The sequence below is a fragment of the Neophocaena asiaeorientalis genome, unplaced genomic scaffold, assembly GCF_003031525.2.
Source record: "Neophocaena asiaeorientalis asiaeorientalis breed wild unplaced genomic scaffold, Neophocaena_asiaeorientalis_V1.1 scaffold240, whole genome shotgun sequence".
Classification (NCBI taxonomy): Eukaryota; Metazoa; Chordata; class Mammalia; order Artiodactyla; family Phocoenidae; genus Neophocaena; species Neophocaena asiaeorientalis.
Genome location: NW_020185331.1, coordinates 1,068,462 through 1,087,311, shown reverse-complemented (window position 1 = coordinate 1,087,311; position 18,850 = coordinate 1,068,462). Strand labels below are relative to the sequence as shown.

General features: G+C 39.7%; 1 protein-coding gene across 2 annotated transcripts in view; it reads left to right on the top strand.

The window, feature by feature from the left end:
* Positions 1-498: 498 nt before the first annotated feature.
* Positions 499-18,850, top strand: part of ARHGAP19 (Rho GTPase activating protein 19) — a 54,589-nt gene continuing 36,237 nt past the window's right edge. For both annotated transcript variants that reach the window (XM_024734953.1, XM_024734951.1), the window contains exon 1: positions 499-581. In XM_024734953.1, coding sequence (XP_024590721.1) covers positions 526-581 — 56 coding nt within the window. In that variant the 5' untranslated portion in view covers positions 499-525. The remainder of the gene's footprint in view (positions 582-18,850) is intronic.

Below are 18,850 nucleotides of genomic sequence, written 5' to 3'. Positions count from 1 at the left end.
ACGCCCCCCGCATTGGCAGGCGGACTCCCAACCACTGCGCCACCAGGGAAGCCCAATAGGTACTTCTTGGCTCCCACTCTGTACCTACAATTCTGGGTATATCAATCTGTATCAGGACAGAAAACGAATCTTGCATTTTAGAGAGTGACTCTTAAAGTCACTTTCAAGTTCAACAGATCTGTAATTCTGAGTTTTATACCTCAGGACAAAGTTTGAGCATTGGCTTGGTATTTCTGACTTGAACCTAAAAGTCGGTGGAATCCGAAGGGTTAATCAAAATGAGAAACTACAACTCCCGGCAGGCCTCGGGGCTGGGTTCCCCCCTCCTTTCTTTTCCGCCAAGACTGGGGGCGACCAAGGACGGTTAGTTATTTGAATAGACCTATAATATCATGAAGCTGTTTAAGTTGAGGAGGGCCGGTCAAGTCATCCAATCGTGTAAAAGATGGGGAAACACCTTAGCCAATCCAAAGGCAGGGGGGCGGGGTCGGGGATGGGGGTGGTGAAAGAAGTTTACTGACTAAGATGGCGACTGAGGCGCGGAGTGAAGGGGAGGTGCCAGCCGGCGAATCTGGCCGGAGGTGAGACAAGCTCTTGGTCCAGCTGCCTTGGAAACGAGGCCGTGGGCTGGTCGTACTGATGCCCTTCCCTCGGGTCACGGTGACCCAGCGGGGCCGGGCTTTGTTCCTTTCTCCCGCGGCGTTTCTCATCTTCGCTCCTGCGGGAGCTGAGGCGCGGTGGTGCGGCCGCGACGCTGGGCTCCAGCTGGGCCCCCGCTTGGTCCTGCTGATGCCCGTTGGGGGACTACCAGCGGCGTTGGCTGCAAACCGACCAGTTGGTGGTGGCAGCGCTGCCTGCCTTTGCCCTGAGACTCGTTGATGGTGAGGAAACTCAAGCCCAGAGCTGTTAAGCGAATTTCCTAACGTCTAACAGCGCAGAGAGAGAACGCTGTCAGTCAGTACTTTTTAATCTCTTCCGAGGCAGTTTGTGTTGTTTAAGTCGGAGCACAGATTTGAGTGTCAGTTGGAAATGGGTTTGAGTCCTTGGGCCAGTTAAACATTTAAAGAATTTTATTGTAGTAAAAACACTTTTAACATGAGATCTACCCTGTTGGTACAATTTTAAGAGTACAGTAAGTACTGTTGACTATATGTACAGTGTTGTACACCAGATTTCAAGAGCTTGTTCATTTTGCTTAACTGGAACTTTATGCCTGTTAATTAGTAACTCCCCATTCCTCCTCTTGCAGCTGCTGGCAACCCCCATTCCACTCTTTAGTTCTGTGAATTTGATTATTTTAGATACCTCATGTAAGTGAATACCTCATATAAGTGGAATCACTTGTTTTTCTGCAACTGTCGTATTTCAGTTAGCATAATGTCCTCAGGGTTCATCCATGTTGTCACATATTGCAGAATTTTCTTTTTTAAAGGTGAGTAATATTCCATTCTATGTGTATACTACATTTTGCTTGTCTGTTTGTATGTTCATGGACATTTAGGTTGTTTCCACATCTTGGCTGTTGTTAATCATGCCTCAGTGAACGTGAGAGTGCTAATAATTCTTTGAGATCTTGATTTCAGCGATTTTGGATAAATACACAGAAGTGAGATTGCTGGATCATATGGTAATTCTAGTTTTAATTTTTTTGAGGAACCTCCATACTATTTGCTATACCACTGCCCTATTTTGCTTTCCTACCAACAGTGTACAAATGTTCCAATTTCTCCCCATCCTCACCAACACTTGTCTTTTGTTCTTGTTTTTATTGCGGCATGTGGGTGCTCTAGGTGTGGCGCGCGGGCTCAGTAGTTGCCGCACGTGGGCTTAGTTGCCCCGTAGCATGTGGGATCTTAGTTCCCCAACCAGGGATTGAACCTGCGTCCCCTGCATTGGAAGGCGGATTCTTAACCACTGGACCACCAGGGAAGTCCCAACATGATTTTATATAGAGAAAACCCGTAAGACACTAACAAAAAAACTGTTAGAAATAAACAAGTTTAAGTTGCAGGACACAAAATCAACCTACAAAAATCAGTTGTGTTTCTATACAGATAGAATGAACTATCTGTAAAGGATATTAGGAAAAGAATCATATTTACAGTAGCACCAAAAAGAATAAAATACTTGGGCCAATTTTTTTTTTTTTTTTTTTTCCCGGTATGCGGGCCTCTCACTGTTGTGGCCTCTCCCGTTGCGGAGCACAGGCTCCAGACGCGCAGGCTCAGTGGCCATGGCTCACAGGCCCAGCCGCTCTGCGGCATGTGGGATCTTCCTGGACCGGGGCACGAATCCGTGTCCCCTGCATCGGCAGGTGGACTCTCAACTACTGCACCACCAGGGAAGCCCTGGGCCAATTTTTAAACTTCTTTCAGCTTCAGTTTCTTCATCTGTAAATGGACATAATGATGTCTATTCCAGAGAATGTCAGAATTAAATCAGACAATCCTTTTAAAGCTCTTAGCGTTGAGCCTAGTAGATAATAACCACTCCATACGTAATACGTTTTCTTTCTCCTAGTAGAACAACTAAAGACCAGATCAGAGGGATCTGCAGTTTAGGAAATCATTACTTTATTTTTAGAGTGTTTTCTCCTAAGCAGGCACACTGAAATTTAGCTTTTCCTAGAAAGAATTTCCAGGTGGTCTTACCCCAGCTTTGAGACCTCAGTTGTCTTAATTGAGTAAATGTATATTAGAATTCAGTAGAGTGAGCTTATTTACATTGCCCTGGTGCTTTGGCTTTGTGTCTGTTGGTGCTGTTTATACTGAATAGGAGATTCCAAATCTTGGAAAGCTGGGTTTGTGAGTGGGCACTGGAATCCCTCCTTAGCAGAGATGGGAGTGGTTGAATATGTTATTTACTATTTTATAGGGAAGAGGTTTTCCCTCTTGGAGCTGCCTATAAATGGTTGATCGTTTTTTTTTGCCCAGAAACCATAGAGGGGGTTGATAAATTTGATTAGATCATCCTTCAGCCTGCTCTAAAATCTTGAATTGTGATGAAAATCTGAAGACAAAATACCTTTCTGTAGTGGGAACTGTTTGAATTTCTTTAAAGGAAGTTGCTGTTTGAATTTAAATTTTGGGCTATAGTATTAGTTACATGATCAGTAGATATTCCCAGAATCTTATCTGAACCTGAAACTGTTCATATTGTAAAAGAGAAGTTGAGTTTTCTAAAACCTTTTAGGGTGAGACACGTATATTTTTATTACGAATTCCCAACAGTTAGCTTTGTCTAGGTGGTCAATAATGAATGAATAATAGTTTTTGTCATTTTTAAGATATAAAATATTACCTTGTGGTGATAAATGCCATGCAAATTATTTTATGTTCTGCAGATATTAACCTTTCTAATGTTCTGTTGGTGGTGTGGCCCCTTTTATTCCATAAAGAAGAGGAAAGAGTCTGATTTGCACAGATCAACACATATTTGCATGTTGGAGAATGTATGATCATCTGTTCAGAACTGTCTTGCTTTCTATTTCTATTTCTTCATTATTATTTTAAGCCTGCACCTAATAATAAGGAGAATCCACAAATAGAAGGTGTCTACTCTACCAGTAGTGGTATAAAAATAATAGAGACTCTTAAGGGCCAAAGAGAGAAAAAGAAAAAGCTAAAGCAGGAAAAGAAATATAGCCACCTCCCCACGCAATCGGCAGTAGGGAAATACAGCTCAGTACTTTTTGAGTTGAAAAACGACATAAAAAGAATACTAACTATTATTAGATGAAGAGGGGAAATTGATAACAAAGAGTCACAGGCTTTCTAACCCCAATATTCACTGGAAAAAAAGAAACCCACTGTGAACCAGAAAAAGCAAACGGGAACATATAGGGGTGGAGGGAGGCAGAGCAAGCCGCGGAAGGGATAGCACTTGTGAAAAGCTGGAGACAGTTAATATGCCGGCAGCGTCTAAGTTTTGGAGCCCAAGCCTGCCCATGGAACTTAGGGAGCTTTGGAACAGACTTTGGGATACTTACATCCCATTTTGGAAATGTTTTTGGAGGATAAGGAAGGTGCCTGAAGATGGGGAAAGTGTCCTGTATCCTGCTGATTTACCTACCCCGTAGATTTCCTGAAGTCTTTTTTGTTATATTGTTCTTTCTCTTATAAGACAGCAGTGTGGTCCTTTGAGAAAAGTGGTAGATGGAATCTATTGATCTTAGGAAAAATTGTCTGTTCTCACTTGTACAAGCGGAAAACATGGTTTAAATGTCTGAATCCAATTTGTTGTGGTTTTTTTTGGCCGACCCTGGAGGCTTGCAGGATCTTAGTTCCTTGACCAGGGATTGAACCTGGCACCATGGCCGTGAGAGTGCAAGTCCTAACTAACCACTGGACCACCAGGGAACTCCCTGAATCCAGTGTTTTATTTGTACTGTCAAATTCTATGAACGGTAATGAGGAATAGATTCTTCAGGGGTCTTTCTTGAATCTGAATCTTTTTATTTTACATTTTTATCAGTTATCTGGCTTAGAGAGTTTGACCATTATATTTATAGACAAGGCCAGTCTTGGTAGAAGGAGGGGGGAAGAAGAAAATAGAATTTTAAAGTTAATCTGTATAAACTGGTCAGTGGCCTACCTTTCTTTGCCTCTAACCTTTAGCTGTAGAGTTTGTGAGATTAAACAGTGCAAAAGAGGGAGGTTGCTGGGTGGTTGTGTGGAAGTCCTCAGAGAGTGGCAGTCTTTTTTGTTATTGCAAGTCCAGAAACTATTTTATCCGTTAGATGGGTTTGGGGACTGACTCTATTCAGGCTTACAAGCCATTCGATAAAGGCAATTTAGGTAATTTGCATGAAGAATATAAATGAACTTATTTACAAAACAGAAATAGACTTATAGACGTAGAAAACAAACTTATGGTTACCAAAGGGGAAAGGCAAGGATGGGGGAGAGGGATAAATTAGGAGTTTGGGATTAACAGATACACACTACTATATATAAAATAGATAACCAACAAGGACCTACTGTATAGCACAGGGAACTATCTTCAATATCTTCTAATAACCTATAATGGAAAAGAATCTGAAAAAGAGTATATATACATATATATATGTATATATATGGCTAAATCACTTTGCTGTACACCTGAAACATTGTAAATCAAGTATACTTCAATAAAAAAAAAAGAATATACCTGATATGTATGTCAGGTTTTTCCATTTCATCCTTGAAAGAGACACATTACAGCTGATTGATTAGATTATTGCTTTCTCCTTTTTTTTTAAATTTTCTTTTTGGCTGTATTGGTCTTCGTTGCTGTGCATGGGCTTTCTCTAGTTGCAGCGAGCGGGGGCTACGCTTCATTGTGGTGCACAGGCTTCTCATTGCAGTGGCTTCTCTTGTTGTGGAGCACGGGGGCTAGGGGCACAGTAGTTGTGGCACGTGGGCTCAGTAGTTGTGGTGCACGAGCTTCAGTAGTTGTGGCGCACGGGCTCTAGAGTGCAGGCTCAGTAGTTGTGGTGCATGGGCTTCGTTGCTTCGTGGCATGTGGGATTTTCCCAGACTAGTACTCTTACCCGTGTCCCCTGCATTGGCAGGTGGATTCTTAACCACTGAGCCATCAGGGAAGTCCCTCCCTTTTTTTTTTTTTTCAAATCAGCACTTATCAGTACTTTCTTCCTGAAGATACCATCTGGCTACCTGGAGTGAACCCTTTTAATTACGTTTTATTAAACATCTTTTAGAATGGGCTGTTTCTAGAAATGCCAGAGCCCATCTATTTTGTGCTGATGTTTTGCTAGTTTTTACCTGCTATATCAGTCAGGGTTCAGCTAGGACACAGAAACTATACAGTAATTTGAATAAAGAAAGTTTAGTATAAAGAATTATTGATTATAACGGGATTGGAGTAACAAGGGATTGGCTAATAAGAAGTAAAGAGATCTCTAAACAATATACAAATGGGAGAAATCAGAATCAGCTGTGTATACCAAGTCGTCATGTTGTACACTTTAAATATCTTATAACTTTGTCTGCCAATTATAGCTTGATAAAGCTGAAAAAAAGAAAAGAATCCACTGTTATCCACAGGGCTGAGATAGAATGTACTAAGAAGAGGCACCCTAGGGCAGAGATCCCACCTTATTGGAGAAGGCATGGCTGTGGCTCACAGAATGGCAGAGAAGTTGCTGTGGTGGAAGTTGTTGGAAATTCACCTTATGGAACCTGCCAGAACACTTTAGGACACTGGGGAAAGCTGTTAATAGGGAGGTGTCATGCGGGGAAGTAACTGGCTTGTGGGTGCTGCTGGCTGCTGTAAACTGGAGTGTATCAGTGGAGAAGCTGTGCATGCTGCAGGAACTTGCCTAGACGAGCAGCCTGGAACCGGAAAGGGAAAGGCCCTGCCTCCTACACTGTCTCTGCTGTGTTCTTTATTCATAATGCTTAACGTTGTGCCAGCTGGAAAAGGAAAACTTAAAAGTCTCTGGCTCCATTTTTGCAGAGTAGGCAATGATGGGTGAGAGGCAATAAATTGATAACTGGCACATGGAGAATCATCTTATCTCCAAGTTCCTAGCTTCCCTTTGCTTCAACACTACGTAAGTCTATTCTATAGAAAAGTATGAGGTGGTGTGTAGGATCTGAATGAATGAGGAGGGACAGAAACAAGTCAGAGGACAAGAAGGTGACTGGTGCTTAAATTTGCTCAGACAAACTTATGTGTGTAAGCTTGTAAAGGTCTATATACATTCCAAATGGAATGACAGTTTTCTGGAATAAAGAGCCTGAAGCAAGACTGTTAAACAATAGTTATTAGGTTAAATATAATTTATCTGATTTTATTTTTTTGAGTCAGGCTGATGTCTAAGATATATAGTATTACCTTATTGGTCTTTGTAATTTCAAACATGCAAAGATTCCAGCAGGTACGTTGTTTATTGATACTTTTCCCTCAGTTAAAGCAGTACGTGCCTTTGAGCAAGCTACTTTAACTTTTCATATCTTTTTACTTGGGGTTACTGGCATGTAGTTATATGAGGTTTTAGAAATTTGTGTTTGTAATGATGGGAAATATATATAATTTTAAAAGAGTTACTACATTTCTGCCAAGGTCTAACGTACAGTAATGTTTTTTTGGTCTAGTTCTAGGATTGGGTATTGCACATGGATCTTTTGCACCAGAGTAGCTTCCAGTTGTAATTATCAGTTGGAGTAATACCCTCTTTTCCAGAATTTAGCTCTAAATTTGGCATAACAGCATTAAGTTTGGAAGTTTTATGTTTTTTTTGGTTTTTTTTTTTAAAGAATCTGAGTAACGTGGAACAGTGAAAATAGCTGAAATGAGTTCAGTTGAAGAACCAAAGGCTGCATGCTATGTGCTGTGATTTGGCTGAAAAGAAGTTCCAATTTGTATGAAAAAACAGGACTGGCTTGTGAAAAACTAGGAAGCATTGGAAAAATGGTGTGGAAGGGAGAAGAGCAAGGGAAAAGACAAAAATTAAAAAAGGAAAATATGAAGAAGAGAGGGTGACTTAATAGTAGAGGCTGCCAGCCACGGCCGCAGGGGCAGGCTTTGGAGGCAGCGGTGATGAAGCCTGCAAGACTGATCTTGGAGAACCGAGGCTCCAGAGGAGGAGGAGGGAGGCAGAGTACTCAAGAAGCCCGCTCTGTCCTCTGGAGGTGGAGGCACGGAAAGGAGGGCTCGTACTGTGGGCAGACACTCTTACACATCTCTGTGTGTTAGGGCTCTTTCAGGCATACGTGACAGAAACAGACTAGCTTAAGCACAAAGAGACACTGCTTAGCTCAGGAAACAAAAGTCCAGGGCGTAGATCAAGCACAGCTCAATCTGTATTGAAGATCTCAAATCTCAATGTCCCAGGCATCTGCTTTTTACTCTCTTAGATCTGATCTCTGTATTTGCTTTATAAAAGGGCAGGTTCTTCACAAAAAGGTGGCAGAAATGGACCACCAACAGCTTCGATCTTCCATCTGGTTAGCAATCTTAGCATCCAGCAAGAGTCTTGGAATTGAGTCTTTTTGTCCTGGTTTGACTTGCAGGCCTTTGTCTGAATCAGTGAGGAGGATAAAATGTTTCGATGAGGTGAGCTTGGGTCATATGCTCACACTGGTGGCCAGGGAGTAGGGTCAGCCCACCAAACTACATAAATTAAAGGATCGGAAGAGGTTGTTGCTCAAGGGGAAACGGGAAAACAGATGTGGGAAGCTGGAACGGCAGTTGTCCACTACACCCGTCTTCATAACTCCCCTGTGCACCCTCCTTTGCTTCAAGTTACGTTTTGAGAAGGGCTTGCCACTAATGTGTGGAGAAAGCATTTTATGTTTCCTAAAAACCTACCAAATAAAACAACAAACAAAAAAGCCCTTTAATTAAGTACTACCTATCTTTTTTTTTTTTTTTCCTCCACTGTCAAACCCTTCTCATCTTTAAGACGTACCTCAAATTTCAACTCTTGTATAAGGGTGAAAGATTCTCTCCTAACTCTGAACTCTTAGAGCTTTCATTGACTGTACCATGCATTTGGCAGTTAATGATCTTGTATCATCTTTTGTGTTACAGTCTTTAGCCACTACTTAAAATCTTGTAGGAAAACCATTGTTCTTTTCTGTAGTTAAGTATAAAACTATAGTGATGGGTAAAAAAAGAGTGAGTTTGTCAGAAGCTTACAAGTTTTGTGATTTACCTTATAAATAATTATTTAAATATGGAGTGTGTTAATGACAGTACATTTATAATGGGAAATGTGTTAGTATCAAACTGTAACGCTGTATAAAGCCATAGCTTTTAAGATAATCAGATGAAAACATAAATAACAATATCAGTTATGAAATTAAATACAGATGATTTGTCAAGCTGAACTATTACCTGAAAGCTAGACACCAGTTTTTTGTTATTGCAAGAATGAAACAGTTAGAATCACAGAAAAATTCAGTCTCCTGCCAGCTGAGTTTTATTATGTTGTAGTATTTATTAACCCTTAAGTTTTAGAAAAATTAATATGTAATTAAAATATTGAGTATACTCAAAAGCATGAAAATGAGATGCTTCCTTTAAAGGTATATAGATTAGCATATAAGTTTAATTAAGTTTGCGCCTTATTTCTTTTGCTTACTGACCAGGGTATATTACATAGCATAAAACAAATTTCTTGGGACTCAGTAAGATTACAAAGTACGATAATGATCTGAGCCAAGCTATAACAGATAAACTTTCCCCACTTCAACAGAAAATATTGTCCAACATACCATGTAAAGCTACATCTATTTCAAAAATGTTCCTGATTATATGATCCTAATTTTCTTTTTTTGCTCCATTCATTTTTCACCATAGAAAATTAAAATGATTTGGTTGATCTTTGTCCAAGTTTCTGAAATGTGTTACAATAAAGAAGTAAAACATTATTTGACATGCTTTAAAATAATGTTATCCGTTTAGAGATAAAGATGTCTCAGTTGGGTTCTATCAGTATCAATGAAAAGAGAAAAAAAATTCATGAATGAAATATAGAAATCACGTGGTTCTTAATATTAAATTTGTAATTGCATGCCCTATGACAGCTACAATTGCTACATGTGTTTTAATTGTACCTTTGGGGAGGGGGGAACCTCATTAATTTAGGAATTGTAACTAAAGAATGACATTGGGATTACATAATGAAGGTCTTCACTTGTCTATTATTTTTTATTTTTTAAAATTTATTTATTTGTTTTTGGCTGCTTTGGGTCTTCGTTGCTGCGCGCAGGCTTTCTCTAGTTGCGGCGAGCGGGGGCCATTCTTCGTTGCGGTGCGCAGGCTTCTCATTGCAATGGCTTCCCTTGCTGTGGAGCACGGGCTCTAGGCACCTGGGCTTCAGTGGTTGCGGCACGTGGGCTTCAGCAGTTGTGTCTCATGGGCTCCAGAGCGCAGACTTAGTAGCTGTGGCGCACGGGCGTAGCTGCTCCGTGGCATGTGGGATCTTCCCGGCCCAAGGCCCGAACCCATGTCCCCTGAATTAGTAGGCGGATTCCCAACCACTGTGCCACCAGGGAAGTCTCACTTGTTTTATTTTTATGCTGAACACAATTACAAGGATAAAACCAAGTAAGTAAAAACAATGACACCAAAGAAAAACTTACCAAATAACAGGAAACTAACAATTAGGGGAAGATGAGAAACTAGGAAAGTGTACAGGAATATCATTTAGTAACATTCTTTTTTTTTGCGGTACGTGGGCCTCTCACTGTTGTGGCCTCTCCCGTTGCGGAGCACAGGCTCTGGATGTGCAGGCTCAGCGGCCATGGCTCACGGGCCTAGCCGCTCCGCAGCATGTGGGATCTTCCCGGACCGGGGCACGAACCACGTCCCCTGCATCGGCAGGCGGACTCTCAACCACTGCGCCACCAGGGAAGCCCTAGTAACATTCTTGATGTTATCATCAAATACTTTCTGCTCTCTAAGAAAGTCAAACTTTAATCAGAGAACACTACATGCACTATAATAAGCCCTTTGAAATGTGGCTAGCTTTTGTATTTTTAAGTCTATTTAGCATTTTAAAGTTTTCTGAATTTTGGAATCCCTACAATCCCTGCATTGCTTGCACTAATAGTTTCTTCACTCAAGTAACAAGGTCTACATTATTTTTTTCTTTTGGTCAGGTCATTTTGTGGCTGCTGTCCTTGTGACCAAGCTCTCCTTAATTGGATCTGCCATTCAGTCTGCTTCATTTGTTAGGATGACCCTAAGCAAGAGATCAATCATCTTTCAATCCGTGTTTTTCATCGAATAAACATGGCTTTTAAATATTAAAAATAAGTACACCAATGTGAAACATACAGTTATGTCATTGTGTTAAACTTTCATTGAAAATTTGAACCCAGGGTATGTATATTAAGATTGTACAGAGGGGGGCTTCCCTGGTGGTGCAGTGGTTAAGAATCCACCTGCCAATGCAGGGCACATGAGTTTGAGCCCTGGTCCGGGAAGATCCCACATGCTGCAGAGCAACTAAGCCCGTGTGCCACAACCACTGAGCCTGCGTTCTGGAACCTGTGAGCCACAACTACTGAGCCCGTGTGCCACAACTACTGAAGTCCACGTGCCTAGAGCCTGTGCTCTGCAACAAGAGAAGCCACCGGAATGAGAAGCCCGCACACTGCAACGAAGAGAAGCCCGCACACTGCAACGAAGAGTAGCCCCCGCTCGCTGCAACTAGAGAAAGACCGCACACAGCAACAAAGACCCAACACAGACAAAAATAAATAAATTAGAAAAAAAAAAGATTGTACAGAGGGGCTTCCCTGGTGGCGCAGTGGTTAGGAATCTGCCTGCTAATGCAGGGGACATGGGTTCGATCCCTGGTCCAGGAAGATCCCAATGCTGTGGAGCAACTAAGCCCGTGCACCACAACTACTGAGCCTGCGCTTTGGAACCCGCAAGTCACAACTACTGAAGCCTGTGCTCTGCAACAAGGGAAGCCACCGCAATGAGAGGCCCGTGCACCACAAGTAGTGAAAGCCTGCACTCAGCAAAAAAAAAAAGATTGTACAGAGGATAAAGCCTGAATTTATTAAAGCAAAAATATTTTAACTGACACAATAGATTCTTTTTAGGTGTTAAGAAATAAAAGTGTTGAAAAGAAATTTGAATATTTAAATTGTAAAAATTTCATTTCAAAAGTATTAATATACTTCATGCACCGTAAAATCTCATATATTAGAATCTGTCTTTTCAATATCTCATCATCTCAACAGTTGGTGTCACTCACAGTGCTGAGTGGGAAAGCGTATTGTATTGTGTTTCCCCAAAGTGGTGGTTGCTTAAGATTTACTACAGTGAAAAAAGTCTCATAATTGCTTCCAGTTTCAAAGGAGTTTTAGCAAAATGCCCAAGATCTCTTTAAAATAATGACACTTAAAAGACTAACATTTATGTGCAAATGCAATAAGAGAAAAATTGTTCGCAACCCACTGTTTTTTTTTTTTTTTTTGCGGTATGCGGGCCTCTCACTGTTGTGGCCTCTTCCTGTTGCAGAGCACAGGCTCCGGACGCGCAGGCTCAGCAGCCATGGCTCACGGGCCTAGCTGCTCCGCAGCATGTGGGATCTTCCCAGACCAGGGCACGAACCCGTGTCCCCTGCATTGGCAGGCGGACTCTCAACCACTGCGCCACCAGGGAAGCCCCACAACCCAATTTTTAAAGTCATCTCATGGGGTCTTCTGGGTGCCCATGTGCTAATTGCACCTGTAATTGACCACTTGTATTTTTGAAAACAGACATAGTGGGAAAAAAATAGTATCTTGTAGTGTTTAGTGAATTTTAAGCTTCTGGATGCCAGAGACTTAGTTTAGTTTCTTGTTCCTGTACCTTACAATTTCTTAAAATTATAAAGCACTCAGTAGATCACGGTTAGTTTGAATTTAAATGACATGTGAGTGGCTGTGATTTCTTGTTTGGCTAACATGTGCCTCAGAAAAGCAATTCACCTTCTTATGATGGTTGATGAAGAGACTTATGATTAGTTTCGTAGAATACTGACTAAGAGATTAAAGCTCCTAAGAATTTTCAATATGTGAAGTTATATAGATATGAACAAGTCATATGCCAGAGCAAAAGCATTAGCTGTCTCTTGGATAGTATTAATATCACTCTGGACTTTGGAACAAGTGGATTTAGAAGTAGTCTTTTGGAACCTAATCTGACCCTAGGTAGAAATACTTCGGTTTTAATTGCTTGAGGCTCATGGCATTTAAAGTCTGTAGGAAAAGATAGTCTCCTGAAGCTTTGACTATACTTTTTTGAGGGGTAAACAGCTTTAAGATAATGATACGAGAGACACTGTGCTGTCAGTGAAGCATCCTATAGAACTTTCTCCAAATGAATAGGGAATTTTGCTGTTACTTTTCTAATACAAGTAAACTTTCTTCCAATTGTACACCAGCCAGGGAGAGAAAAAGTAAGGGAGGTGGCAGCAACAGAATTAATACTAATTCTTGTGACACCCAAAGGGATAAAAATTGACAAGTTAAATATATGTTAATAAACTTGTGTTATTGGTGCTCGTAGGAAGAATAATTAGCCTTCTTGACTGAGAAGTTTTCATCGTCATTTCATAGGGCAAAATCTTGATCACATTTCCAGAATGTTTAGGTTAAGAGGGTAAGCAATCAGGAATTCCTCCATCTGCCACTTTAATTCAGATCAAGTTGCTCTAGTAGTCTGAAATTAGTTCAAGTTGGGATCAAATAAATATAGGGGCCAAATATATATATATATATTTTAAATTTATTTATTTGTTTTTATTTTTGTCTGTGTTGGGTCTTCGTTGCTGTGCGTGGGCTTTCTCTAGTTGCTGGGAGTGGGGGCTACTCTTTGTTGCAGTGCCTGGGGCTCCTCATTGTCATGGCTTCTCATTGCGGAGCACGGGCTCTAGGCACGCAGGCTCAGTAGTTGTGGCTCGTGGGCTCTAGAGTGCAGGCTCAGTAGTTGTGGTGCACGGGCTTAGTTGCTCCTCGGCATGTGGGATCTTCCTGAGCCAGGGCTCGAACCCGTGTCCCCTGCATTGGCAGGCAGATTCTTAACCACTGTGCTGCCAGGGAAGCCCCAAATATATTTTTGTAGATGATTGGAGTCTAAATTAGTGATAAGAGGTCCATATTACAAAACCTTGGACAGCTACTCTTAAGGGCAGATCTTGGGATGTAAGTGTTTCAAAATTTTTGTTTAAGAAATTGTATATTATTTCCTGAAAAACTGTGGTACTACTTATCAACTTTAAACTGTTTCTGTTATAAAAACCCTGCCAGCTTGGACACACGGGACCTACTTTTATCCTTTCTTTTTATGTACAACTTTCATAATACCAGTTTAACTTTGGCATGTAGAAAAAGGGAAGAATAATAGCCTCTTCTTTAATACTTGTATTCATATCTAACAGCTTTCCAATAAAGTGACACATTTAAAGCCATGTTTCAGAGCCAGAGATTGAAAAAGTAGTAAGAGAGTGCATACTTCTCTCAGGGTGGTAAGTCAGGTTTAGACAACTTTAAATATAGCTCATATTTTGATAGATGTTGCCAAGATTGTGGTTCTTGGAGAACAAATCAAGTTAAGCAATTCACTAGGGAGGAAACATTTAGTTTTGTGGGTATGGAGTTTTGGTAGTAGTCAGCCAAAAGATACATCTGCAGGATACAGGTTTTGTTTTTTTCTCCCACTGCCTTGAATTTTGCAGATTCATGGGTTCAACATGCCTCAAAAGCACCTGCATTTCATTTTTATGTAATTGATTTTTCAGCTGTGAATTTTGTTTCCAGTCCTTTCACTAAGCATATCACCTTACATGTAGAGTTCCATCTAGTGGTAAAAGTAATCATTGCAGACTATAGGTAATAAAAAATATCCTGTTTGAGGGGTAGGTCTTGCCTCTATTACTCTTTGGGATAGTTGCCTAGTATATGCATTTAAATACTGGAGTCCTTGCTATTTCTGTATGCCTGTATACTTAACTACTGATTCTCCTGGTTCTAGACATTTATGCAAAAACCTTTATGATGAGGAAATTAACCTTTAGTATATACTGTACTTAGATTTTCTGTGATATTTACATCAAGTTGTAGCAAGACTTAGGTCAAAACTACTTGGTTTCTTAAAAAAATTTGTCATCAAGGGTGTTGGTTATATATACAAGTAATAATATAATCAGTACTCTTTCTAACACCCAGCTTCAACAAATGTTAACATTTTCCAGATTTACCTCAAATGAACCACTCCCCTTTCCCCCAGCTGAATACTTTACCACAAAAGCAGTGCTAACACCCTAGAAACTCCCCTTATGCCCTCTGGCCTCCTCATAATCACTAACCCCCAAAGGTAACCATTATCCTGAATGGTAAATACATCTTTGCTTCTCTTTACAATTTTGCTACTTAAGCAAGTACAGATCTTCCTTGATTTATGATGGAGTCGAAAATGCATTTAGTACACCTAACCTACTGAACATGATAGCTAGCCTACCTTAGCCTAGCCTACCTTAAACATGCTCAGACCACTTACATTAGCCTATAATTGGTCAGAATCATTTAACACAAAGCCTATTTTGTAATAAAGTGTTGAATATCTCATGTAGTTTATTGACTACTCTACTGAAAGTGAAAAAACAATGGTTGTATGGGTACAGGATGGTTGCTGTCCAGCATCACGAGTGTTGTACTACATATTGCTAGCCTGGGAAAAGATCAAAATTCAAAATTGAAGTACAGTTTCTACTGAATGCATATTGCTTTCACACCATCATAAAGTTGAAAAATCGTAAGTTGAACCATTGTAAGTTGGAGACTGTATCTCTAAATGGCCATGGCTCACGGGCCTAGCCGCTCCGCGGCATGTGGGATCTTCCCGGACCGGGGCACAAACCCGTGTCCTCTGCATCGGCAGGCGGACTCTCAACCACTGCGCACCAGGGAAGCCCTATTTTTTGTCTTTTTAAAAAATAATTTATTTATTTATTTTTGGCTGTGTTGGGTCTTCGTTGCTGTGTGCGGGCTTTTCTCTAGTTGTGGCGAGTGGGAGCTACTCTTCGTTGCAGTGCTTCTCATTGCGGTGGTTTCTCTTGTTGCGGAGCATGGGCTCTACGCGTGCAGGCTTCAGTAGTTGTGGCCCACGAGCTTAGTTACTCCACTGCATGTAGGATCTTCCCAGACCAGGGCTCGAACCCGTGTCCCCTGCATTGGCAGGCGGATTCTTAGCCACTGCGCCACCAGGGAAGCCCTGTCCTTGTTTTTTAATTTGCAGTTCCTTGGTGTCTAATGATATTGAGTAGCTTTTTAAATGAGATTTTATGGAAATCTCATGCTTGTTTTTCTATTAGGCTATTTATTTTTTCTTACTGATTAATACGAAGTCTACATATATTCAAGATATGAGCCATTTTTTTGCTGTATGTATTGTAGATATATTTTCCCACTCTGTGCCTGTCATTTTCACTTTCTTGATGGTGTCTTTTGATAAACACAAGTTCTCATTTTTTTTTTTTTAAATTAATTAATTAAATTTATTTATTTATTTTTGACTGCATTGGGTTTTCGTTGCTGCACCCGGACTTTCTCTAGTTGCAGCAAGCAGGGGCTACGCTTTGTTGCGGTGCATGGGCTTCTCATTGCGGTGGCTTCTCTTGTTGCAGAGTGCAGGCTCTAGGCACGAGGGCTGCAGTAGTTGTGGCTTCAGGGCTCTAGAGTGCAGGCTCAGTAGTTGTGGCACACAGGCTTAGTTGCTCCGCGGCATGTGGGATCTTCCCGGACCAGGGCTCAAACCCGTGTCCCCTGCATTGGCAGGTGGATTTTTAACCACTGAGCCACCAGGGAAGTCCCCAAGTTCTCATTTTAATGAAGTCAATTGTATTGATCTTTTTCTTTTTGGTTAATTTTTTATGTGTTATTTAAAAATTATTTCCCCACCCTGAGTTCAATAATATATTCTTCTATATTACCTTCTAGTAGGCTTATTGTTTTGTTGTTCACCTTTAGATCTGTAATTCACCTGGAATTGACCTTGTGTATAGTGACATAAGTGTCAATTTTCATTTTTTTCCCCCTATAGATGTCCATGTGTCCCCGCACCATTTCGTGAAAAAGTCATTCATTCCCCATTGATTTGCAGTGCCACCTTATCCTGAATCCAGTAAAGAAGAAAGGAAGTAATAAAGATAAGAGCAGAAATTAGTGCAATAAACAACAAACATGTAATAGAGGAGTTCAGTAAAACCAAAAGCTGGAACCTTGACAAAGCTAATAAAAATTGCTAAATCTCTAATAAGATTCATAAATTAAAAAAGAGAGAAAACATAAATTACCAATATTGGGAACAAGGAGGAGGACATCACTACAGAACCTGGACACATTAAAAAGTTCCTAAGAGGATATTATGAACAAGTTTATGCCAGTAAAGTTTGAATATTTATGTGAAATAGACAAAACCCTAGACATATCTGGCTTACCAAAATTAATACAAGAAGAAATAGAAAATTTGAATAGTTCTGTAACACAAAATAAATTGAGTATATATAATTAAAAACCTTACAAAGAAAACTCTTGAGTCCAGATGGCTTCGTCAGCCAATTCCATCAAACATTTAAAGAAGAAATGACACAAACTTTTTCAGAAAACAGAAAAATAGGACACACTCCCCAACTCATTTTGTAAGGCCAGCACAACCTTGATACAAAACCTAATGAAGACAATATAAGAAAGAGCAATTCCACGATAATCTCACTTATGAACATAAATGGAGAAACCTAAACAAACTATTAGCAAACCAAATTCGGTAATATATAAAAATGATAATACATTATTATAATATTGGGTTTATTCTAGAAATGCCCAGCTGGTTTAACATTAATCATTCATTCACTACATAAACAAAATAAAGGAGAAAAATTATATGATTGTCAAAAAATTTTGATGAAATTAAGCACAGACTCATGATAATAAATAAATAACCCTTAGCAAACTAAGAATAAGAAGATATCGCCTGAATTTGATAGTTTATGCCAAAATGATGGGTTGGGAAAGATAACCATTTTAAAATTTTCTTTACCCTGATAACTTCTAAAGTTAAGATTCTGTTCATGTTTATTAGTCATTTAGACCCCTCTTCTATGAATTACTTTGTTATATCTTTTGACAAATTTTTTTTTCAGTTTATGGCTTGTCTTTTATTATTACTTTTAAAGTTTTACATTTATTTGTTATTTATTTATTTATTGTGAATGGGTAGTATGTTCACGAGTCAAAAATCGAGAAAATACAAAAAAGCACACAGTGAAAAGTTTCTCTCCCACTCCTGTTCTTTCATCCAGTTCCTCTCTCCAGAGGCACTGTGACTTCATTTTTTGAGAACTTTGTTTATAATGTTATTTGTTGAACAGACATTTAAAATTTTAATGTAGTTAAATGTTTCAATCTTTTCTTTGTGGATTGTGCATTTTATGTCATGTTTAAGAAGTCTTTTTTCTGCCTCATTAATTTATTCTTTTTAAAGTTTGACTTTTTTGGAAGGGAATCTAAACAAGAATGTATATATGTATAACTGGTTCACTTTGCTGTACAGCAGAAACTAACACAACATTGTAAAGCAACTATATTCCAATAAAAATAAAAAAAATTGGCTTTTCATATTTGGATCTTTATTCTGTCTGGAATTTATTTTTTGTGTATGACGTGAGGTAGGGATCAGCCTTCCTTTTATATTATAAAACTGCTTGTCCTTATACTGTTTATATTGTGTGATTGTTTTGTCTAATACAACTTTCAGTGTGATGGGAGACTACTCTTGCGTTTCATCTATGTGTTGGCAAATAAAATTCACTTGGTCCAGTTTTTAATTTCTGTTTTGTTCCTACTTGCAGATGAGTGCTTAGAGTCCTAATAAGTACTGCCTTTCAGGCCCCATAATGTGCCCTTGTGTCCTCTAACATGTCTGGAATTTGTGTAGGCTGTGATGGGGCAGGGAAAGGAGGGTTTCTTTGTTACAACGAACAAGGAGAAAGCTTTTTTCCTGTCTCTTCGATTTACCAATGCCTCATCAGAAGCTTTCAGCATTTATGTAAGAAATTAATTTTTTCTTAAACTTGAGCAAACTTAGAGTTTGTTTTAAAATTAGATACTGTAGAGGAGGAAGTTGTTTTTGCTTAAAAATAATATTTTTCTTTTTCTTTAGCCCTTCTCTTAAGTTCTTGACCATGTTCTGTGATATTCTCAGCTTCATATTGTGGTACTATGTATTCCGTGGAAAGAGATTAGCGGACTTTGTGATATGGGGATAATTTAAAAACATAACCTACTATATCTGTCTTTTCCATCTCTTATCTTCCATTTTACTTCCTTTTCTTAACCACTTCTCT